The sequence below is a fragment of the Montipora capricornis genome, chromosome 14, assembly GCF_036669925.1.
Source record: "Montipora capricornis isolate CH-2021 chromosome 14, ASM3666992v2, whole genome shotgun sequence".
Taxonomy (NCBI): Eukaryota; Metazoa; Cnidaria; class Anthozoa; order Scleractinia; family Acroporidae; genus Montipora; species Montipora capricornis.
This window is the reverse complement of record NC_090896.1, coordinates 49708730-49734324: the sequence shown is the minus strand read 5'-3', so window position 1 is coordinate 49734324 and position 25595 is coordinate 49708730. Positions and strand designations below refer to the sequence as shown.

Genomic DNA, 25595 nt, shown 5'->3' with positions numbered 1-25595 from the left:
CTGTCTGTTCTGCGGTTTCCTGTGGTTACTCTTTGCTGCTGTTCGAGTGGTTAGATAGACTTGGCTCCAAGCCTCTGTTGTTCAAAAGGTGGATAAACGCTATCCACTGGATAAATCACTATCCAGCAGTTAAGCACTAGCAAAACCAATTGAGTAATCCAATGGATAGTGATTTATCCAGTGGATAGCACTATCCATGCTTTGCATAACCGAGACCAGGACTGTCATGGAAAATTCTTTAAAATTTGTTTTTTTGTTTCTAAGGTAATCACCCCTGGGTAGTTTCACTGTGGGTAATGGGGTGACACACATAACATGGATTTCCCTTGGGTGAAGTGACAGTTTCCCCTGGGTAAATAGTCTAGTGGAACGGCAACTATGGGGTTAATTTAATGGAGCACCTTGTTACCTGAGTCCTGTTGTGTGACTTGGCTCCCCATTTTATTTCTACTCAGATGACACTAGTAATTTTGTTTTCACGTTTTGTGATATTTCACTCATGTTGCTTACATCAGGTGAAAATGACATACCGGTATTGCTTATGCATTGTATTACCGGTACATGCAAACTGTACTTAGTCTAATAATATTTAAATTATTAATTTTTATTATAACTTGGAATTTCTGTGGTTCATAATGGCAGCATTTCCTACATTAGCGTTGCACTACTTCTGTTCAGGATATTCTTTCCAAATTGTGAGACAACTTACCAGATCATATAAATCCATCTTTTAATTGAGCAAGTTACCTACTGTGAAAGTACAACCACTGATAAAAAATAGTCTACAATCAGTTTATTAAAGGCCATGCACAAGTCTTAAAACTCCAAACACCTTTATATCCAGTGTGTTTGAAAATGAGCTTTTTTGCAGGCATTTCAATAATATTATTGTTAGTAAGAGTACCTTTCACACATAAAAGACAACATTAATTTTCAAGGAAAGTACGATTCAGCCGAGATACAAGTGTGCTGATTTTAATCAACATGGCTTTACAATTCCTCTTTTTTCTGACCCTCATCCTCATCCAAGTCTACATCAGATAAATCAATGTCTTCTTCTTCTGGTAACTCTCCATCTTTGCCATCCCAAGGAGCTGTTTCCTCCACACTAGGCAGAGTTGCACCCTTGACAGGAGAAGTGGAGCCACGCCCAACAGATACAGTCCTAAGGAACTCGTCAACACCCGCATCATCAAAAGGACCTTTCAGAGTAGCATACTTCATTTTGCGGGCATTGACAGCAGCCATTGCAGGATAGCCAAATCCACCCAGGCCAAGAGCATCCTCAAGTTTTAATTGTGCACCAGCCTCAGCCCAGATCCAGCCCCACAACTTCTTTTTGTATTTTTCTCCCATTGACTTCATGATTTCTAGATATTGGTTTCTTCCAGATGCTCCTGAATCCAGAATGTGAGGTAGAACAGCAACAATACAGATTGGTTTATCTTCACAGTTCTCCTTTAGTACCTGACTATTTAAAATCTGCAACACTTCTGGTGGTTCAATTGACTCAGCAAGCTTGTCCAAAGCAAACTGAATAATGTCTGAAGCTGACCGAGGGCCTTGATAGTCTTCCATACTATGAGATTCTTTTGCTCCTGCATTGAAGACCTTAATGGTTGGATAGCCTTGGATTTGGTATCTGCCAGCTGTAACAGTATGAACAGTAGCATCAAGAGCTCCAACTTTTGCTTTGCCTTTAAGCTCAGTTGCAACCTTTGCCCATTCTGGAGCTAGTCTTTGGCAATGTCCACACCTTAGAATAGAAAAAATCAAACACCCTTACACTGAGGTTTATGGTTGTCATGCATGATGTTTTTTTTATTTCAAGAACTCACTCCCAGTGAGCTTTCTTTAAGCAGTCAACTGAGTGTAAATGACTTAGTTCCCAAGGAGTTCTTGTAGCCCAATGGGCAGAGCATCTGATCAGTGTTATAAGAGGTTGTAGGTTCAAATCCTCTCTAGGTCTCTAATTTTTGAGTGTCTTTTTACCCATTGCCAAGCAACTACAATAGATTATTACTAATACAAGGATTCGGTTTTAAACATACATTTTCACTCTATAGGTAAGCTCAACTTGTTTCAATGTTTTTTCTCAAAAACTCTCAGAGAACTGTATGACTAGTATGGATACGTTTTCAACCCACTTAACCCATCGACACTTCAAACATCCTAGGATGCCCCTAGTTGACAAGCAAAATCTTCTGGTGTTAGAGAAAATCTGTCAAGTCTCACTCCCAGGGATCAATGGGTAACGGAGGGGACATAGTTTTAGGTTCTTAATGGACTGTGTGTCCAGCTGGACCCAGTTGTTCAAAAGGTGGGTAACGCTATCCACTGGATAGTGATTTATCCGGCAGAAAGCGCTATCCATCATTTAATAATATGTACTTATTGACTGAGTGGGAGGGCCGGACCGGAAAATATTCGGCCCGAGGTCATGGCGTACGGACCGAGCGCAGTGAGGTCCCTGCACCATGACCGAGGGCCAAATATTATAAGCATTTTATCATACATGTATGACCACCATGCTTTTCCCTTTTTTTTTCAGGGTAGCAAAATTCGGAATGTTCACTGACGTCGCTCATTTTGACCGAAAAGTCGGGATTTATATGATATTGCAAAACTATTGAGAAAATCCCCGTATGAGGGCCGTACGCGATCCTAGCAGGGCCGGACGGCGCCCTGCTCGCGCCATCGCGTACGGCCCTCATACGGGGATTTTCTCAATAGTTTTGCAATGAAAGCGAGCGCAGGGCCGTACGGGTCATATGATAATAAATAATAATTATATATAATGACAAACGTGCTTAGTGCCCATTTCTAATCGCAATGCACTTACAATATTTATAAATGGAAATGAATGTCTAATTTATGTTTAGTATAAGAATCGAATATAAAATACTAAAAAGTAGATCTATAAAAAGTACATAATATTCATAAAGTGAACATATATTATTAATCTGCATCCGCCATTGCCGACTTTCCTGCCCACCCACCCAAAGATTTTAAGTTTTTATACCATACCAGTATAATGTACTAGCATTGAACGTTTTTTGTTATTTTTGGTCCTAAGTGTAATGCTACTTGAATAAGCTTTGAAATTTAAAAATAGAAGAACCGTAGCCAGGGTAAAACATATTAAAAAATTATTATAAAAAACGTTCACTGGCTATATACAGTTAAAAACTTTCGAGCTTTCGGCTGTCAGGCTACAGCCTTCAATGGAAATCAATGGAAAAAATGATGACAACTACAATATATACAAAAATAGGTGAGAAAAAAAGAATATAAAAACGGGAAAAAATATTTGTCAAAAAAACTAATTGTTCTTTTTTAAAAGAATGGAGTATTGATTAGGGAGCGGCCTAGAATTGTTATCTGCATGATCTATCGAAGCGGTGTGCCAAGATTCCAGTGTCTTGCGGGTACGAGAAGAACCCTTGTCAATCACTTGGGAATTTTTAAAGTCAATAGAGTGATTTGAAGACCAAGCGTGTTTAGCAATGTTGGAGCCTCTTGCGTAAGACTTCACATTCCTCATATGTTCTTTTTTTCTGGTTTCAAAGAATCTGCCAGTCTCGCCAACATAACTCCATGGGCAGTCGGCACAAGATATTTTGTAAACCACGTTAGGTTGAAGATCAATCGGAGGGCGGGACTTAGGAGAGGGAAACTCCTGTTGTAAAGTCTTGAATGGCTTGCTGACAACTCGAATATCATGTTTTTTAAGGAGTCTAGTTAGAGGCTGAGAAATGCCATTAATATAGGGGAGGACTGCATAATTGGAGAATTCGGAGGGTGCAATCCATTTAAAAAACATGCAAACAAGTTCCTCAGGTGTTGGGATGGGATTTGTTCGCTGAGTAGAAGATTTCTTCTTTAGAATGTTGGAGATAACATTTTGGGGGTAAGGATAATGATCTCATTATTGAGGTTTACCGTAAACCAACCCACACTGATAGGTATCTAGATTTCTTCTCCCATCATGACAAACGACACAAGACCAGTACAGCTGAGACTTTGTTACATCGCGCAACTAATCTCCCGAGCACAAAACAAGGAAAAGAGAAAGAACTTATTCATGTCATCGACGCTCTACGATCTAACAATTACCCCCAAAATGTTATCTCCAACATTCTAAAGAAGAAATCTTCTACTCAGCGAACAAATCCCATCCCAACACCTGAGGAACTTGTTTGCATGTTTTTTAAATGGGTTGCACCCTCCGAATTCTCCAATTATGCAGTCCTCCCCTATATTAATGGCATTTCTCAGCCTCTAACTAGACTCCTTAAAAAACATGATATTCGAGTTGTCAGCAAGCCATTCAAGACTTTACAACAGGAGTTTCCCTCTCCTAAGTCCCGCCCTCCGATCGATCTTCAACCTAACGTGGTTTACAAAATATCTTGTGCCGACTGCCCATGGAGTTATGTTGGCGAGACTGGCAGATTCTTTGAAACCAGAAAAAAAGAACATATGAGGAATGTGAAGTCTTACGCAAGAGGCTCCAACATCGCTAAACACGCTTGGTCTTCAAATCACTCTATTGACTTTAAAAATTCCCAAGTGATTGACAAGGGTTCTTCTCGTACCCGCAAGACACTGGAATCTTGGCACACCGCTTCAATAGATCATGCAGATAACAATTCTAGGCCGCTCCCTAATCAATACTCCATTCTTTTAAAAAAGAACAATTAGTTTTTTTGACAAATATTTTTTCCCGTTTTTATATTCTTTTTTTCTCACCTATTTTTGTATATATTGTAGTTGTCATCATTTTTTCCATTGATTTCCATTGAAGGCTGTAGCCTGACAGCCGAAAGCTCGAAAGTTTTTAACTGTATATAGCCAGTGAACGTTTTTTATAATAATTTTTTAATAAGCTTTGAAATTGCCAGGCCAGGCTTGCGGCGGTCAGCTTGACATGGCTACCAGTGGGTGTGAGTAAAATTGTTTTTTAAACATAAAATATATTTGCAGGGTCAACAAAAGTCAGGCACCTCAGATTTCATATTTATGCAACTATTGATTGTAAGGTGTAGCTCAATGGGAAGGGCATTCGAGTGGTGTTGCGGAGGTCTTAGGTTTGAATCTTGCCTTGGACTCTGATTTTCAGTTGCCCTTTTGCCTGTTGCCCAGCAACTAGTTTATCATCCTTCCCAGGGGGTGCTTTACACCTTGCATTTGTAAAAGAAATGATGTAAAAACTACCAGTAGACCAGGAAATACATTCTGCAAACACATCAAATTGTCAACTACATTCTCTAAACAAAAAAATAAAGTAAAGACTACTATGTAGGCATTTTGTTGAAGTGCACCTGACTCTTAGAGAGACAATGCACAACCATTTAAAGGTCACATAACAAACAAGCTTTTTAAGGACGTCCGTGGTAATTGTTTGTGCGCAACGTTACTGCGCAGGTAACACGACTGTAATATGTCACGCATTACTTCGAGCATTAGTGAAGTTGAGGTTTTAAAACTTTTGCAAAGACCGTGGACAATAAGTGTTGCTCAGCGGTGGATCAGAGAAGGTTGTGATCAGTCAAAATTGATTAAAAAATATTTATGAAAGTCAAGTAGACTACTGCACGACTGATATTCGCATTGTTTTATCAGTCATGCACTACTCTACTTGACTTTCATAAATATTTTTCAAGCATTAGTTAAATTAAAATACCATGGCGACAAAAACGCCTTGGAAAAAATTCCAGGCCGGCAAAAGAATGGCACATTTATTTGCAAATCAACATTAAACGTTAAAGTGAAGTGAGCGGGATGGAAAAGCTCTGGAAAAGTAGTGGCTGAAAGTTTGGAAAACTTGAGGATGAGGAGGCAGTGTGGCCCAGTGGTTAGGGCGCTTGCCTTGAGAACCGGAGATTCCGGGTTCAAGACCTGCTCTGACCACTAGTTGAATTTGATCCTGGTTGTCCCTGGTTCACCTTCCCAGCTGCACTTGTAAATAGCCAACTGGTTTGCCCCCGGCCGGTTGGGATTCTTAACAATTGTCGTTGTTCTGTTCCGTCGTTTCGTTGTGTTTCATTGGCCCTGAAAAGCCCCTATGGGGAGTGGTCAATTAAGTATGTATGTATGTGTATGTATGTATGTAACCGTTGCGTAAAATTAATTATATGGGGCAGCTTTTTTTTTTAATGTCTTTATTACCCTTGGCTACGAACTTAAGTTCAAAATGAATGCATGTTTTTGAAGTTCTTTTCCTTTACTTTCGTGAAAATAGAGCAGCAATTTTGTCCTCGTCCGCTTGAATAGTGCGGACCTGCGTGGAAACAACCAGCAATTAAATTTCACAAAAACCATACTCCAGAAGATGAGCATGATGGCAATGAAGAGATATTATACAAAACACCAACCAAATGAAGATGACGCCTGCTAGAAACTTTGTTGCTATGCTCAAGAAAGTTTTTTCTTTCGGTAAAAACCTTTCATCCCTTCAATGATCAATACTCTCTTGGGTTCCAATCCAGTCCTTCCTTGACAGGTCAGGGAAAAACGTGACAAATGAAATTTTCCAAGAGCTTTGCAAAATCACATTGATTTTGCTCGTTAAGATCATCGGTGACCCCTATTTTTTTTAAAATAATGAATCACTTTACTCACTATGTACAAAATACGATGAAATGAAACAAGTCCCACCATAAGAAGTTATCTTTTTTAACATTTTCTTTCCTTGTGCCATCGAATTCTGGTAGTGGTTGCAATGGATAGAGCTTACGGAAAGGCTAGTTGAGGATGAACTCTACTGTTTACGAGATCCCTAGCGGCATGCAATTATCTAAAATCCCACTCCTAAAAACTTGTGCACGGAAATCTTCACTCTAACAGTTTATTTTGATGATTTTCAACGGATGAGCAGATGAGGCTATGTTGCGCTATTATGACTGATTTCTCAAAATTAAGGCATTTTTCCACTGCCATTTTCTCGGAAACAAAGTTGGTGACCCCCAATTTTTTTCCCATTTTGGAATAAGTACTTTATGACCTAACTCTAGGCGAGAAATGAAGAAAATCTCATCGTAGGTAGATTTTGGCGCTAACGTCCTTAAAATACTCCACCCCCAAACATTTGCTTCTTGATTAACATGTACACAATGCATACCACCATTATCTGTCAGTAGCAACACACATATGAATCATTTTACCTTTCTGCCTTTTTGGACAGCTAGATGGTTAATAATAACCCAATGGAAAGGCCTACCCAGTTTTTCAACAAGTGCATGACTTCTATGTAGAGCTTCACGGTACCTACCAGGGTGCAAAGAACTCAACAAGAACCAATTCCTTGGTATTTAGAACTTCCGCTTCAAAATTTCCATCTGTCAACTCAATGACATCCTTTTGGTTTCCAGCTTTTCCACTGTCCTGTACCAAAGAAGAAACGACTGTCAACACAACAGGTAATGCCCTCAAGAACTCAACATACTGCCTCACTGATAAATTTCAGTGTTCATGTCACTGTTTCTGCGTCATGAAACATAGATTGCTCAAGGAACTTAATAGATTTAGTGAAATAAAAAAACACAAGATGGCTGATTAGTTGATTTTAATAGCTCATCAAGGTAAATGGTAAACATCATGTACCACATTGAAGAATAGCACTGGTTAACAGGGTCCAATGGAGAAAGTAGACAAATTATTTCTAATCAGTTAGTGGGTGGTCCTTGACTTTTAAATACAATTGCCAAGTGAAGGTTGGACAATTTACTGACTCTTTGACAGCCAAAAAATACCTGCTCAGGACAAGTCACATTCCATCAGTAATGTACATGTAACTCAGCTGCTCTGTGCTGCATATTTCCTGATATTAATGCTCATGAATTATCAATTTGGGTTAGGCATACCTGTCGTCCTCCTCCACCGGAACCAGATCTCCTTCCACCACCTGACAGCCTGTCCTTTACCATAGATTTAAGGGCACTTAAACCAGAATCAACAATAGCCTGAGCAGTCCTTGCCCCTAGGAAATAAATGCACCTCAATCAACATATAGTTTTACGATGGATTGCCAAAAAAGCCATGTTTAACGGCCCATACCATTGTAATCATCTGGTTTGTTCTTGTTGATTCCAAAAACCTACAAAATATACATGAAGAGCTTACAATTAAATGCATCAACGTGTCTGGATACACAGCATTAATGAAGGGTTGATCACTTTGCTGCCCTCTTTGTTTCTGTGTCAGAGGCAGGGTCCTAGTTATTACTTTACGATTTACATACTAACATCAGATGTGGAAAGTAAACCCTGATTGCGATTTAGTGGAGGTGAACGAGACAAGATTTGCAAAGAATTAAAATTGAAACACCATTTTGTGTGTGACTCAGGGAATTTGTTGGCAACCTAATGCAACTGGAGGAATTCCTGACAGTGCATGAAATATACATAGTTTGCTAAAGTTAGATGCAAAACAAGATGTCACACAGTAAAATTATAACAACTTAGACACAAGCAGATCTTCCCAGCCAAGAAAATTACCTTTATTGTGGGGAATCCTCTGATTCCATACTGGCCACCTAACTGCTGATTTGCTTGGTTGTCCATATCCACTGCACCAACCTGAACAACACCCTGAAAAGATACAAAATAACACAAAAAACATAAATAGAAGTTAAGTAGCCTTTCCCTTCCAGTTGTCAACATTCCCCTAATTGAAGTTTCTTGAGGTTTTTACCACTGAATTTATTAATTTAACCATTAGAAGGTCTCTATTTATTCCCAGTAATAAGGCCATAAAGATTCTTGAGATAGTTATACACAGACTGTCTTAAGGGATGTATACAGGTCTCTTTTGCTTTTCAGCTGATGACCTCTCAACCCACTGCACTGAGCATATCCCAATGATTTCATTATGCAAGTGACATGAAACTAACTGATACAGTGTCTTATCATAATAATTATTATTAATTTATGATATGATTGGTTGCCTTAATAATATCCATGACACATCTGTGAAAGATAATATGAAGGGCTGGATGCAAGTGACAATGTTTGGCCGATTTTTAGTTTTGCTCAAAACTAGCCCAAATCTTGCAAGTTGACTGGAAATTAACTAAAGAACATTGCCCTGGTATTCTTTTTCACCAATTTGAGATTTATGTTCGAGAAATAAGCTATGCAAAAATACTATTTACAATTTGGGCTAGTTTTGAGCACAACTAAAAATCGGCTGAACAATGTCACTTAATAGCTTTTTGCTTCCAGCCCTTCATATATGTAATACTACATGTACTTTGGGTAAACTTTCCATAAATTTCCTTTTTTCAAGATTCCACATGTTTTGAGTCTTAACCAATACAGCACTTCACTAGCGATATCAAACAAATGTAAATTCCTGTTAATTCCTTCTAAGATACAAGAAAATGCCCTTTTCATAAAATTGATGATTCTATTAAAAGAGTATACAACCTTCAATGCTGAGGCTGCCTTGGTCCATTCAGGAGCCAATGCTTTACAATGTCCACACCTTTTAAAAAAGTAAAAGTTGCTTTAGGACAGTGATTTTACAACATTTGAAATTTCAGCCTTCCCAAAAAGTCCTGAACCTTTTTGTCTAAATGAAAACAGATGGTGAGAGGGAAGCGATATGCAAAAGGAAATGCAAGCCAGTCTGGTTTTTTTATTGGTATCAAACAGTTCTGTTGCATGACCTTGTCATGCATATCAAAATAACCTACTCCAGGAATCTTGTTTTATGTCAGATTCCCTAAGGATTGTTAAGTGCATAGTGGTTTGGTGTTGTATGATCAAGCCAATACAGCAACAAGGTTATATAACTCTGCTGAACTCAAGATCTGTTAATCAACGAATTATAACTCAGGAGAAAATGCTGCATTAGGGCTTAAACTTTTAAAAAAATCCAGTTCCAATTTTGCGACAACATACCAAAAGTTAGTGCAAAGTGACACGCTGTATTGTGTAGCCAGCGGTTTGACAAAACAAAATGTGAACCCCCAACAGGTTTTAGCACATGTGTGACTTCTCCAGTGGATAGCATTCTTAACTCTTTAAACAACTGAGGCCCATACTCTACACTGTACAAGTTGTTACTACAGATCTCAGTTCTGTCATATAATATTGACCACGCCCCCACTGTTCAAACGACGGATAGCGCTATCTGCCGGACAAATCACTATCCAGTGGATAAGTATTAGTGAAACCAATTGCGCTATCCAATAAATAGTGATTTAACCAACGGATAGCATTATCCACCTTTTGAACAGCTGGGGCCAAACAAAAAAGAAGATTTTCACATCCAAGGATGTTAATTTCTTCATTTGCTCAGCCAACAATCAGTAATTGCCTGAACTCACCTGAAGGCCCACCTTCAACCAACAGGAACTGTGTGCCTCAGAACAATTTTCATATACAACAATTCCGCCCGAACCGCCGAGATTCATCCAATTAGATTGCTACGACAAGCAATATGAATTTCCATAACAAAAAACAAATGGTCGAAAAGCCTGTCGGTTGAAGGTGGGCCTTTATTTTGAAATACTCCTCTAGGCTAGTAGATCATGTTCACACCTTTTATTTCACACTATTCTCTACTGAATTGCACCATGTGCCCCAGTTTGCCTCAAACTGGCTATGCTGTGGCAAGCCTAAGTTTACAAGATGAGAGATCACTGATTGTAGGTGTCACTCTCTTATAGAAGTCGCTCAGATCCGTGGTTTGAACTTCATACTCATGGGGATAGTATTTGTTGGCGAGATTTTTGCCATTATTCACGAAGAAGTCGTTTAGTAAGCTCTGCCTTTCCTTATTGCTAGTGATAAGTTCAGATGATGATGAGTGCTGCATCGGGCCAATTTGTTTATGCTTTTTGTGCTGCAAGTTCATTACCTCGGTAACTGTATTCCAGAAATCTTTTGCATTTTTGGCTTTCTTAAACTGGTTCAGCCAGAATGTGGATTCGGATTCGCGTAACATCCTAGTCACTTTGTTTCTTGTTCTTTTGTACTAGCTCTTCCCAAAAGCCAGATGTGTTGCTCGTGCCGTCTAATAATTTGTATCGTTTATTCATCTCCTTTCTGATTTCTCCAGTGACCCAGGGGAGGCTTTCCTTCCTACTGGTAATTTTGGCTGTTCGGGTGGGTATGTGTGTGTCAAGCACGTCTTTGAAGGTCTTTGAAAAGAAGTTCCCAGGCGTGAGTAACATAGTCTATATCGTTGAAAAGTGACGTGACCCACCACGGTACATCATGGAGATCTTTTTGAAGGGATTTTTCATCGAGTCCCCTATAGTTTCGTACTCTAAGACTTTTGATTGAGGAACCAGGGCTCCCCCTTTCCCTTAATTACCAGCATTTTATCAAAACTGAAAGTATGGCTGGCTCAGCAGCAACATCACAAAAAAGGAGTTTTAGCATATCAAGTGAGGTAAGTAAAAACAGCCATGAATCAAATGGAATTGTTAGGTTCTGGAACATGTGAATGCAGTAGATGTAGAAGTAAAATTAACAATTCTGTTTGAGCAGTTTGATACGCTGCCCCTCGCAAAAAACTGACCATCATATCTGCAGTGCTTTTGCTTAACTCTCATCCCATGCCAGTCTCCAATTTAATGGATTTTGCAAGCCAATCAACTCTAATAACAATTTATTGTTATAAGCTGCCTTACTTTAAATTTCTATCTTAACTTAACTTTAGAAGAAGGACAATAAAAAAATGAAAATCACATTAAAACACAGAGTAGTGCAAAAACTTACCAAGGAGCATAGAATTCTATAAGCCACACTGAATCACTAGTCATAACCAAAGAATTAAAATTACTGGCTGTCAATTCCACGACATCAGTGTGGGAACCGTAAAGTGCTCTGCCCAAAGACACGATACACGACAACAGAATCCCTGATAAAAAAAAACGAACAAAAAGATCTTCGCCACTGTAAATGATCGTAACATTCAAAGGGATTAAGGGTCAAACCAACCGTAAATGAGACTCATTCTTGGAGAATTTAAAAGATTACTGGTTAAAACACACTCCAAAGAGAGAACGAACTTCACTACAAGCGAGAAAGTTTTTGCAGAGCTTCAAAGAGACCGGCCTCTCGTGGCTCGCTCTCATTGGTTAATTATCTATCTAAATTTGTACGGCTTACCGCTGATGACTTGACAATGGGCCCATAAACAAAGATCAGACATCCTTTGTGAATATCCAGTGCAACAGACTGGATTACGACCATAAAAATTCGTACCTCTGAAGTTCGCAAACAAAGATCGTAATCAAGGTGAGCGAAATAATTTGCTTAAATCCTTATCAGGCTTACTATTTTCACATCATGATTTTTGTCCTGTAAATTAAAATGTACTTTCCATCTAGGTATTGTTGATGCCTTTCTTCACAGACTCTTAACTTGTTTTAAAGATTTTTGATAGGCAATCTTTTACTTTAATAGATCTTGCCATTTTCTTGGTTTATTGCCCGTATTGATAATTTCAGTATGCTCAGCCATTTATTCATAAATGACTTTGAAAGTGTACAAGCTTTATATTATTTTATAAAATGTTACTGCATGGAAGATAAGTATTTTGTGTGTGAAATCAGATTTGTGTTCTTGTTCGTGCAAGTTTACTTATTCTTGTATCGTAGAAGTGTGTGTGGCTTGGGGCCAGCTGCATTATCTTTTTTTTTTTTTTTACAGTGGCCCCATTCTTGCAGTTATTTTATTCAATGCTTTGTATTATATTGCATGACATTTATTACTTTAGAACATCACTTTTAGCTGTGAGCAACAATCAACACACAGTTCAGTGCAAAAGTAGATATGAAATAGAATTTAACTGTAATATTCTTATCTGGGGAAACCCCCCCCCCCCCCCCTTTTTGTTAGTATTCTTGACTGTTTTGGCAGCAGCAAATCTTGGAGTGGATGGTCTTTCATGGTGGTGATCTTGTTGAGCAGTCATGATTATAATTTGATGATCTGTGGTTCCAAAAATTAATGTTAGACCAAATCCTGTAGTCCATGCAGAAAAGGGTTGTTGGGGAACACTTATTATTAGTTTGTTATAAAAAATGTTTAATTTCTTGTAATTAATTCAATCTTTTACTGATGGGTGTGGCTTGTTTTTGTTGTTATAGAAAATAACACAAACAACGGTGATAAACATTGTATTCCAATGCATTTTTTATAGAACTTGACGTTTTGTATGCTAGTTCACATACATTTTCAAAAGTGACTGTTACAATTTTTGAAAACTATATTTAAAGATTAGAAGTCTGGAACCTAGACTGAGAAAAATGATCTGCAGCAGTACGTGTCTTGACACGTACTGCTGCAGATCATTTTTCTCAACTGTGGGACATGTGGGACATGTGGGACTGTGGGACATGGTCCTACGAAACAAATTTGTCGACCACGAATGTAGTTTATTTTACCTGTAACTGTATGCACAGCTCTAGCTTCACTAGCTATTGAGCACCCTGCGAGGGCTCATTGGCAACTTACATTTAGTATATTCAGTATATATATATATGTATATATAGTTTTCAAAAATTGTAACGGTCACTTTTGAAAATGTATGTGGACTAGCATACGAAACGTCAAGTTCTATAAAGAATGCGTTGGAATACAATGTTTAGAGCAGTTTTCAATTGTCAGTGTCGTAAAACCAAAACCAAAGTAATTACTTTGGCCAATTAAAAAGGTCAGAGACAATCCAGTAAACCAATCAAAACTCAAAGTAATTACTCATAGCCGACACAAAGCGTGGGAAAATGTGCACGCACGAGCCACGATTGGTTTGGTTTCACTTCTGATTGGTTGAAAAAATGGCGCAAGAACTTTGAACCAATCACTGAGTGAAGTAGTCATAAACCAAAGTATTTCACTAATTACTTTCAACACTCAACTGAAAACCACTCTATCACCGCTGTTTGTGTTATTTTCTTAATCAAGCTACGATGGCCTAAGAACAAGAGTTTATACGATATTGTTATAGCACGTTGTTGATGTGTAAACATATAACCTGATCACCTATAACGTGTTTGTTCAGATCCTTGAAGTTTGTTTCAGTTGTAACTTTGGAAACTTAAAATTATGCATTTGAAACTTATTAAGAAACTTTTGCTTGTCAATCGTTTTGGAGACCTTAGTGGTGCATATACCTTTAGCCTAATAAAATAAATGACATGATTCTCTTTAAATGTTTTCTTGGAGATGTGAAGAGCTATTTTTATTCACAGAATCTGAAATGTCCTTCTTTCCAAATTTAGTGCTCTGAAAAAACAGGAGGTTTTTTTTTAAGATTTGGAGCATTATATCTAATATTAGAGAGGTTATGATACATCTGCATCTGGAAATTAAGTGCTATCCGTAGAGACTGGATCCACTGATACTATGTCAAACCCAAAAGTTTACCTTTTAAAACATTTTATATTTTCGTAAGTTTTAAATACACACAAAGATTATCCAATCATGGCTCAAATTTGATAAAAGACGGTATCCTCCCATGGCTCAAATTAGTTACCAGTTTTTCTCTATAAAATCCACTTCATCTCGCAAAGGGCAGTGGTTATTGCATAAATCCTCGTGGATATTTTGAGTCATGTTATATTTGCTGATTGGGCTTGAAAAAAAGGCGATCGTATGACAGCACTGGGATCGGATTTGCCGGGATATCACTTTCTTTTCTTCCTTTCGTGTGTGTGCATTGTTTCATTCGTTCGCTCCACGGCATTCGGTCATTTGTCGTCATCGACTGGTTTTGGATGTTGTAGTTTCAATGCGAATCGACAACAGAGACAGAGTCAGAATGTCGACCAAACAAATCTCTCCTTCGTCAGGGAAAAATAAAATTCTCTATCAGGCGGGAGCTCGCTTGGAGGCAATGGATTACACGTTGAATTGGTGAGTGGGATTTTACCTTTACAACACTGCATACTTGGTCTATGTTTGGGCTGTCCTTCGTGAAGAAATTTCGAAGAACGCAGCGCGCGTTAACTTAAATTTTGGCCTGACGGTTGCATGCATCAGTGATTCCAGTCTTCCAGCACCAGATCATTTTGACATCACAGTACCTAAAAATGTCTCTGATCTAGTGAGATGGAAACACCCCGTCGTCTTGATCTATTTTATTTTCCTTTAGTATATATTCAGAGATACGAATCGCTTGGATTTTCCAACTCACTCGACTAACATTAATACAATCGAAGCACATTATTTTTTCTGATCCAAGTTCAGTTGTATGCATTTAGTCATCATTTTTATTATGACAAAACTACGTCATGTTTCGACAGCTGATAAATGAAAATCACGAAGTAGTACGTATAATGTTAATGGTGAACATGACCAGCTTATTTCACTTAAGTTAATTAAATTTGCAATTTTAACGAACAGAAAATAAAAACTTGGACTACACATGCATGTTGCGTGAATATAATTATTCTTATTTATCACGACATTCACAGTTTAACTATCTATTTTGAATAAGCTGTATTTTCATAAATAGTAGCATGCATGTGGTGTACATACGATTGTGTTTTCAGGGTTGTACTTTGAAAATACAAATTTGTAAAATGCAACAATTTCTTTGAAAATAAAAGGTAAGTGATATGACGAATAAAAGAACTTTGACTTTGTTAATATATATATACTTTGAACAATGAAGAATCGACTTTCCTTTTAAAGCTTTATCTGACTTTGTTTACATATATTTGTTTATATGATAAATGAAATTGTGCTTAAGGCCACTTTCAAACGTTGAGCTACTGCCGTGTTGAACCAAAGTTAGGAATTAAATTAGACATTGCCACGGCAGTAGCACGACGTTTGAAACCATACACCTTATTCCAAAATGGCCGCTGATGTATGTGCATACAAATTGGCCCTTGTTGCCTTGTTCAAGATAAAATATTCTTTTGAGTTTTGAGCTTAAGAACGAGGCATCAAGGGCTAATTTGCAAGCAAACAAAAGAATATTTAAATGGTGCCCATTTTGGAATAAGATGTATTGAGTAGCAACTTGAATTTAGTTTGCCACGAGAATTAAATGCAACAGGGTCTGTCATGCTACACGGCACTGGCTCGGCATGGTTTCAAACGTTGCTCTACTGCCGTGCCGAACTCAATTCATAAATTATTTTAACATAGTTTTGATTATTTTGCAAATTATTTGTATGCATGCATCCCAGTTGTATGGGACTATGTCCCACAGTCCCACATGTCCCACATGTCCCACAGTAGAGGTCTGGAACCAAGATTGAGAAAAATGATCTGCAGCAGTACGTGTCATGGCATCGCTCAGAAGTTTCGGTGATTCGATTGTGACTCCAGGTATACTTTAGAATGCCGATGACGAAAAAGAAGTTGAAGAAATCAGCGATTCAGAAATTGCTAGTTTCTGTGATAAATGTTGGAAATCATCTGGTAGATGTTCTAAGGATGCACGTACATGTGGATCTGAGAAGGAACAACCAAAAAGGCTGCCTTTGAGACGCGAAAAGTTCTTTGGAATCTGCTCTCACTGTATGAGTTCAAAACAGTGTTCCAGCCAATGCTTCTCTGCAGACGGCTTTGTTTTTGAATTTGGCGCGACTCAATTAAGGTCGAAGTTTGAAACCACTCCTCTGCAATGGTTGTCCCACTGCCGGGCCAAATTCATTTAAGTTCAACATGGCAGTAGCGCGATGTTTGAAACTGGCCTAACTTTCTCTTAAGAAAATGTTGTGGGCTTAACTATGTGCTGTAAGACAAAACTCTCGATGAAATTCAATTATTATTATTGTTTTATTTTATTTTATTTTATTTTATTTTATTATTATTATTATCATTATTTTGCTATCAATGAGTAGGCATTCTCCTTTGAAAATAGTAGAGGTACAGCAATAAATGACTGGTTTTGTGGCCAAAAGAATCTTTTCCACTGCCTTGTATAATGGAGAAATTGACTTTTACCAAAAATGCTAGTGCTGGGTATATTCACATCTTTTATACTTCTTCTGGCTTAAGCAAATTTGGCAAGGGTACCCTAGATATTGGGAGAAAATTTTGTCAACCTACACGTAATTCAAACGTGGAGATGTATCAGAACCCTGCCAGTGAAATCTAACAATCTTGTGGTCCCAGGCTTTTAGAAGTCAAGGGTAATTTCTGTAAACAATAGTGGCTAATGACATTTGGGCAAAGTTCAAATCGAGGCTTTCTGCTGGTGGTGCTGTATGCAAGGGCTGTGGGGTCCCTAGTTGTATTAGACGAAGGTGCACATGGTCAATATTGCAGTACTAATGCAGATTGCAGAATTGCTGTTTCATTTTTTCATTTACCAAACCCCAAGCTGCACATAACACTTGATTCTTTTTCTGCATCCAATTGGACCCTTTGTTCCATATTCTATGCATCCAAAAGGAAGACGAGTGCGTCCCAGGATGCAGTGACGCACTCTGGATACATCTCTGTGTACATGTATAATTATACGTCCTCTATAAAGCGCAGCCTTCTTTTTCCCAGTAGTTTGGCATTTTTATTTGTGGTTGTTTGAAAGAGTCTGGGAAGGAATTAGAAGTCCACTGTCCAAAAAATCTGCACAATATATTACCCAAGGTTGTGACAAATCCAAGATGGCATCCTGGTCACGTCTGATGAATTTTGAGCTGGAAAGGAGCTAGGTAGTTTTACAGGAAATTTTTGCTGACTGGAATTTGGGTTTAGGTGGGGAAAGTGAATGGGATGTTTCAGAGTCTAGTGAAAGCAATTCGGAGCTTGAAGTGAAAGTATCAGCAAACGTGACAGAGACGTGAATGAGAACAATGACATGGAAGCTGATGGTGGTCAACAAAGAGGACAGAACATTGGTAGAGGTGCTTAACGTGTTGATTTTCTGATTCATAAGAATCATTTAAGAGAAAATAATTATGAAGTGCTTGAGTGCCTACATGTAGAATGGCAAAAATAAATTGTCATAAAAAATCCAACATGGCTGGTAGTAGCTGGGGTTCTCCTGGGTGGCACTCAAGGGGTTAACACTGCACAAAATGTACCATGGGATCAGGGACCCTTTTGAGACTTTGATAGATATAATGTACAGGGATATTTATGTGGAAATTTTGATTGACAAGACTTGGTCCTTTGAATATCACTGTCTTACAATGTACAGTACATTGTTGAAAATGTTAGTAATGCAACTATTATTTGTCCATACACATGTACTGTAGGTATGCTGCAAAGATCTGCAGAGTTGATAACAAAGAGAGGAAAGTACTGATTCACTTTGAGGGCTGGAATCACCGCTATGACGAATGGATTATTTTGATAGGGAACGTTTAAGACCACATGCACGACAGCAATCACACCAGGACCCCAAAGATGAGAAGGTGAGCTGACTGCTTTCTTAAATGTTTTCTCAAGCTTGTGAGGTTATTGAGTATACATGTTGTTTATAAACTATAATTATGTGAGCTGCTGTCCTTGATTTTTGAGAAATTGATAATGCCAAATTTATTTTTTACTTGGTATGTAAGCGATGTTCTTGCCATGCATTTTTATTTGGTCTCAGGTGTAATCCCAAGGAAGTTCATCACACTGTTAAAAAGTAAACATAGATCCTTTCTAGTCTGTCTCATTTTTATCATGCCATCTTATTATTTTTGATGTTGTGGGAAGGAGAATTAACAGGCTAAGTATGAGTAAATTGCACCCATGTCTTCTTTCTTCATGTGGTAAAGGTAGAGAGTCAGAAGATGTTGACCACACTGTTTTCACCATGTGCATTTACATGCACGCTCCTCAGACATATGATGAAAATATTAGTTCACACATACAGTACTCCTTTTCTCAAATTCAAGAAGATTCACTTTGAGTTAAGTTGACTGATGAGATCACTTATTGAAATTTTTGAGAGTTTACATTCAATAGTATAATTGGCTAATAACGTTTTTCCTAATTTGATCACTTTTATTTTAACATTTTGATATTTGTTCCATTAATTTGAGTTTTTATTACTGTGAATGCAGTATACAAACTTGGTTTTTTAATTTTTCCAACTTCTCTTGTAATCATTTGTATAGTACAAATGTATTTGCTTGATCTGGAGTGTTAACACATTAAAAATTCTTCTGTTTTTGGTATCACAGTTTGTCAAATCGAAAGGACGATACACTAGTAACCGCTACTTTTCATCAGTGTTTCTACATGTACTAATACTAATGGATTATGTTTCTCAAAACTAACTTTGCCCACATCAATCTGTATTTTCATCAATTCTTGAAAATCTTGCATTACATGTGCACTAATACATTGAAAGACAAAATTATTTATTTCTGCTGTATATACAAAGTCTTATTCATCTACTATGCAGCTGCTTTGATGCTTGTATTATCATTCATGTATTATTGATGAGTTGTGTTTTAAATGCTAGTGACTGTATACTCCTGCTTTCTAAAATATTTCTCCCTTTCTTTGTGGCCGTGGCAATCCTCATGCACTGTGATGTCCTATCTAGCAGGAAGTTTGCGACTATCAGGTTATATGACTGTCTTTTGCTCTTTTTGACATATAAATGACCACATCATACTCTAGTTTGCAGATGTTCTTTAACATTAAATTATTCTGTAACAAAAATAATGAAGACCCTAATTGTGATTCAGGTTTTATGAGCTTCACTATCAAGCTTGTATTATTAATTACAGTTTGCAAGGGCTTGATGTGGGATCTTAAAGATGACTTTTGTACTCTCCCACCAGTGTTGTTGTAGAAGTAAATCTGGCTAGTTTGATAAGCATAACTTATCTTCCTCCTTAGGGCTTTTTAATGTGCTGTACAGTGTCCAATAACAGCAGCTGTCTGATTGTTTTAACATTTATTGTGCTGTCTGTTCTTGTGCTGGCTTGGGTGTGGTGTTTGGAATGTTCTTGCTGCCTACTTTTAAAAAAAATTATTGTTGTCACAAAATACTTAGGGCACATGTTGTCTATGTGACTTCAAAAGTAACTTTGATTTATCTCCCTTAGATTGTCTTGACTTGAGTAGATTCAAGTTTGCATGTTTTTGGCAACTTTTTTTATGACAATTGTTAGATAAAAGAGACATTCCCTGTGTAATCTTGGTACATGAACTTGGTACACAATCTCTTTTTCACTCACCCCAGATCCCTCTATTAACGTATCTAGTTTGGTGACCAGATTTTCAAGGAATAACAGTATTTCACACCCCAAAACACACTACTGCCTGCAATCAGGCTATGTTCTTTAATGGAGGGTTACGTTTTTTCAAATGTTGGCCGTGTTAGCACTTATATTTCAACAGAATTAACTATTGTAGGGGTAATCAGTTGGAAGTGCTGTTTCATACCCATATAAACCCTGTGAGGCCTTAGCCCTACCAATGGAATTGGGCCCACACAAGGACAGAGAAAAACTCTGACCAGGGTGGGAATTGAAGCCACAACCTTCGGGCTTCTTTAAGATCCTAGTTTTTAGAAAGTGGGATTAGTTGATTAAAAAAATGCCCATGGGTCCCCTGCAGTTGCCACCCACACACCCTTGACCTATGAGAGGCTGAGCAGTTTATTTATATTTGAGACATTAATTAAAGCTTCCACGTCAACATACATATTGACTCAATCAAATATTTATTTTGTCTGTGAGAAGAAAAGTACATGTATGAAGGTATCACAGAGTTAGGCAAACAATTTTGCAATTTGTCTGTCGTTGTTTTCCACTGATCATTATTTAGGATGTTACTCATAAATACCATGTACAGTGGCCGACGAAACTATTTGTGGCAGTTGCCGCGGTTCTGACCTAGGCTGAAAATCGCAGATGTCAATCTCCAGTTTGAAGCCGAGGTAAACCTTGTCTATTGGTAACTGAAAACACAAGGTTTCACCTAGAGACGTTGCGATTGAAACTTGTGCTAGTTAGCCACCGATGTACAAGACAGGCTGTACTTGGAGTGAATGACACTGGACCAGACGTCTCTGAAGTAAGTAACAGTACAATATGTCCATACAATGGACGGAGAAAGAATGTATGAAGTAACTAGTAAACGGAACAGATACAGAAAGAAATGATGGTGAAGATTTCTCGGTATAGATCCTCTCCCAAAAAGATCACATATCCAACCGACGCTTATATGCGGCTATTTCAGATGATGCGATCAACTCTCCATCGATCCACTAGGTACCTCAACAAGCACTATAGGATGACCGACACCAAATTTTAGCAAAGCAGCATCTTGAACGGGTGACCACTAGTGATCAAGACAGGCAGTATGAGTGGTGAAACGACTTCATGAGACAGATCGGCTGATGTGACAAACGGCAGTAACCATATGTGGCACGGATTCACAGGTTGGAGGACAGTGATGCCTTTCGGACTCGTCTGTGACGCTAAACGATCCGAGATGTGGCCGGCGTAGTATGCACCCAGGTTGACAGAAGACACTGGCGTTGACCGCGCTAACAGATTCATGATTATAAAGCCAATGTGAGTCCCGAGCGCGAAGATCCACTGGCATAGCCGCCATGAATTCTCGATAGCCTATATGCCTCAACCAGTTGTAGATCGAGCAACACATCCCGTACGTGTTCACTTTATAGTGTAATTTACATGAAATTGGAGCACATATTGCCGCACCGATAGGATCACTTAGCCACGAGGAACGTCAACCCTTTTATACCATTTGTTGTCACCAGTCGGATCTGCGCTAAAAATGGAGGCCACGTCATTCAATGAGCACATTTCAACAGTCCCCCAACTCGGACTGTTGCAGTCATCTGTTAATGGCAATGCAATTCATTCACTCGGTCCGGTCGACTCACCACGCACACATCGTCATGCTGTTGATCAATGCAATAAGGAAACAGATCCTATACAAGAAGACAATCCAAACACGACAAGCAAAACGGAAACACGGCTCGGAAAATTACAAGGCGTATGAAATGAGATAAACGAAAACAAAAACCTGCTGTCACAGTACAGAAGACCACCTGTAGGTAGTGAGCTGCCGCAGCTCTACACAACTGCTGCTATCAGAAGTCCATACATAACGAGGCCAATCGTAGTTCTGCACGACAGAACTATACTATCAGCTTTGTGTACTACTTATCCGAATCCAGTCAGAGTAGAAGATAGTCGTCTTACCAAGACACTACTGTCTCCCTTATAGTTACTTGCTAACTGTCGTGACGACGTAAATGGTACAAAAGAGCCACTCCAGCTCCTATAGCTTCGATCGGGAAGAGATTCGCGCTAGAGCACGGACCCTCGTACGTACAGCAGTCTCCGAATAGATCTACATGACACCATACAGAGAGATGACTCCTTATAGGATCGGGGACAGGTCCTTTACTACGTTATGTGCGCTGCTAGTCTCAGACTGCGAAAAAATTATGTGTTTTGGCGAATACAGGCACTTCCATTCAAGTAGCTGGATGACAAGCGGAATTCGTTTTTTACAGACTACAAACTATCCCAGAAGCGCTAGTAACACTATTATTCTTGTATCTAATCAAACTTTAGCGTGTATCAACTTCTTTTTGACTGATATAACCTCTACCTTTTTTTAATGCTATATATTTAGGTTACTGATATCTGCTATTTGCTATATCTTGACACCAATCACTGATTTTATTTGCTAAACAATGTCTTAATAGTTTCATATAAATGATATATTCTATGCTTGTGATATTTCTGAAACACCAGTGTAATTCTCTTATTGAATAAATGTGTTTTATTATTTATTTTTTTTATTTTTTTATTTTTTTTTAATTTTTTTTTTTTTAAATTTTTTAGTTTTTTATTTTTTTTTTTTTTATTTATTTTATTTTAAAACATTTAAATTTTTTTTTTAATTATTTATTTTTAAAAAAATTTTTAACATTTTTTTTTTTTTTTTTTTTTTTAAAAATTTTTTTTATTTTTTTTAATTTTATTTTTTTTTTTTTTTTTTTTTAATTTTTAAAAAATTTATTTTTTTTTTTATAAAAATTTTTTTTTTTTTTTTTTTATTTAAATTAAATTTTTTTATTTTTTTTTTTTTTAATATTTTTTTTTTTTTTCTTTCCAAATGGTGGCAGCTTTCATCCTGGCTGTTTTTTGAACTTTTATAGTTTTTTGAAGCTGCTGCAGGTGTTTTTTTTTTTTTACTATACACCAGTGTTACACAATCTAAATGGGTATTTAATTTTTAAATACAGATCAGTGGGTGCAAGCTATCTTTTTTTTTTGATCATCCGAGTCATCCAACCATGCATGCACCGTATTTAGGTCTAAGTACCCATTTTGAATAGTGCTGATAAACTGTGTTTTTTCTAAACGCCCATTCTAAGTAAGCACCCCATCTTAAATAGATTAGCTTTCAATTTTTTTTAATGGATCTCTATTTAAATAATATAAAAATTCGCCTTCATTCAGCAGCGTCCTTCGATGGTGTGGTAGTTATCGATGATTCCTTTACGCGTGGCTAACGAGCTAGGTTCAACCTTTTTTGTCATCCATGTCCGTCGATCATCTTAAAAAAAAAAAAATTTTTTTTTTTTTTTTTTTTTTTTTTTTCCTGACGAGAAAATTTCTAACTATAGGGTAAACTTCATGTAATTGAAGTGAAAAGAAGAAACGCATATTTAATGAGTTTCTTGGATGACTCGGATGATCATCTGAGGTGGCTTGCACCCACTGATTTAAATAGATTACATGGGTATTACCCATTTAGATTGTGTAACACGGGTGGTACTTAATGTCTATCCTTTAATTAGAATCACCTAACTATTGACTACGCTACTAGAGGACTTAATCTATTAGTAATAGTTCTCGAGTAGCGAAAAATTCGCCGTTTTTTTTTTTAACCTACCAAAACAATGGCGGCCGCTTCGCGTTTTGTGGAAATTTCAAAGGAACTTTTAGATAATTTATTGGATAATTTATCCCCCCAGAAAAGACCAAAAGGGCAACAAAGTACGGTATGAAGATCTTTGGTGGTAAACTTGTTTTGCTATGCTTTTTGTTACTAGACAAAAACAACGAACTTTTTTATCAATTCAAATCAAATCAAGCTTTACTTTTTTCGATAAGTCTTTTCAACATATTGTCACTTTTTTACTATTATAGAATGGTTTTGCAAGCCAAACAAAATTATTAGTGAAACAAAAATATCCTGTGGCGTTCAGAAAAAATTAACTATATATTCGTTGTCGTTCTTTGCTCCTTTTTTTTTTGATTTTGTTGTTTGGAAGGGGTTTTGATCGTATGTTACCATGTCGAGTCGTGGCGGCCATCGAGCTGGAACGGGACAAATAGTGATTCATCTCCTCAAGAAAAGCAAAAGAAGAGCAGCAGTAAAATACCAATAGCATCTCAATGAAGAGAAACTTTTTAAGACGTGAATTCATGAGAAATTCGACGTATGGTGTAATCGAAGGCAAAGCTGTTTCACTATTCCAAGGATCGAAGTCCATCTTCGTATTTCATTTCTAGCGAGTCGCTTAATTTTGGAAATAAATGCATTCTCTTTTCAGCTTTGTAATGGCATGTTAATCTTGATAATATGTCTGGTTTATCAGAATTGAATTGCGAAGCATCATACAGCTTTTTCAAGGCTATCTCTTAAGTGAACGGGGAATAAAGGAATGGGAAATAAGGAACGGGGAACGGGGAATCTCTAAAAAGGGGGAATCTCTAAAAGGGGTATCTCTAAAATGGGAATCTCTAAAAGCGGGAATCTCTAAAAAATAGGTAATCTCTAAAAGAGGGAATCTCTAAAAGCGGGAATCTCTAAAATAGGGAATCTCTAAAATCCGGATTCCACTTTAAAATCCGGATTGGAATCTCTAACAGCAAGCATTTCAGTGAGGATAACTGAAGCAGAACGAGTGCGTTTGCAATTCTTGTTATATTATATTTTGTTCGTTTTGCTTTTCCCCATAGCTTGTACTATGCTGATGTTGTGACCGTTTCGCCAGCACAAGTGTAGGTCATCACAAACAGATGAAAACATCACAAAGATAAGATTTTTTTCTAAACGACAAACCTTTCCACTTTAATAATTATATTTTCCTGGTGCCGAGTTGTTACAAATAACCACTCTAAATAATAAAAATACAAAAAAATTGGCGCCCCATATTTATGTGCCTTTAGTAGTCGAAAACATAAAGCGTACAAATGTTTAGATTCAATTTCTAGGCGTCGATCGAAAGGGGTCCGTAACGTACTGCAAACACAACAGAACAAAAATATTAAATTTAAGACCGACATGTGTATTAATTGTAGCCTTTAAAAAAAATCACATTTTTCTGAATACTGGCTTCCTTATGTCCAAAGGAACTCTGAAAGGGTTCCTCCGGCGTTGGCGCTTCAAAACAAATTTTCCGTTTGGCTATTAAATCTAACAAAAAAAGATTTGAACTATTAAATCTAACAAAATGTCATTTGACTAACCATAACGCGCGTTACATTTTCAGAATAGTAGTAGTTTCTTGGTGTCCGTCGAAGCTACGAAAGGATTCCGTTAGGCACTCCAACACAACAGAACAAAAGAAGAAATCTGACAACGATGTTGGCCTTTAGTTAATTCTTAGCCTAAAAGAGTCACAGTTTTAGAATACTGGTTTCCTGTTGTCCATGGAAACTCTGAAAG

At 37.6% G+C, this 25595-nt stretch overlaps 1 protein-coding gene across 1 annotated transcript; it reads right to left on the bottom strand.

Moving 5' to 3' along the window:
• Nucleotides 1–713: 713 nt before the first annotated feature.
• On the bottom strand, nucleotides 714–12106 carry LOC138032622 (protein disulfide-isomerase A6-like). The gene is made up of 8 exons (XM_068880333.1): nucleotides 11955–12106; nucleotides 11733–11874; nucleotides 9429–9486; nucleotides 8499–8591; nucleotides 8059–8098; nucleotides 7866–7981; nucleotides 7274–7386; nucleotides 714–1756 (listed from the first exon to the last, which is right to left on the bottom strand). Exons 1-8 carry the CDS (start codon nucleotides 11968–11970, stop codon nucleotides 991–993), a joined length of 1344 nt encoding a protein of 447 aa, XP_068736434.1. The 5' UTR covers nucleotides 11971–12106; the 3' UTR covers nucleotides 714–990.
• Nucleotides 12107–25595: the final 13489 nt, after the last annotated feature.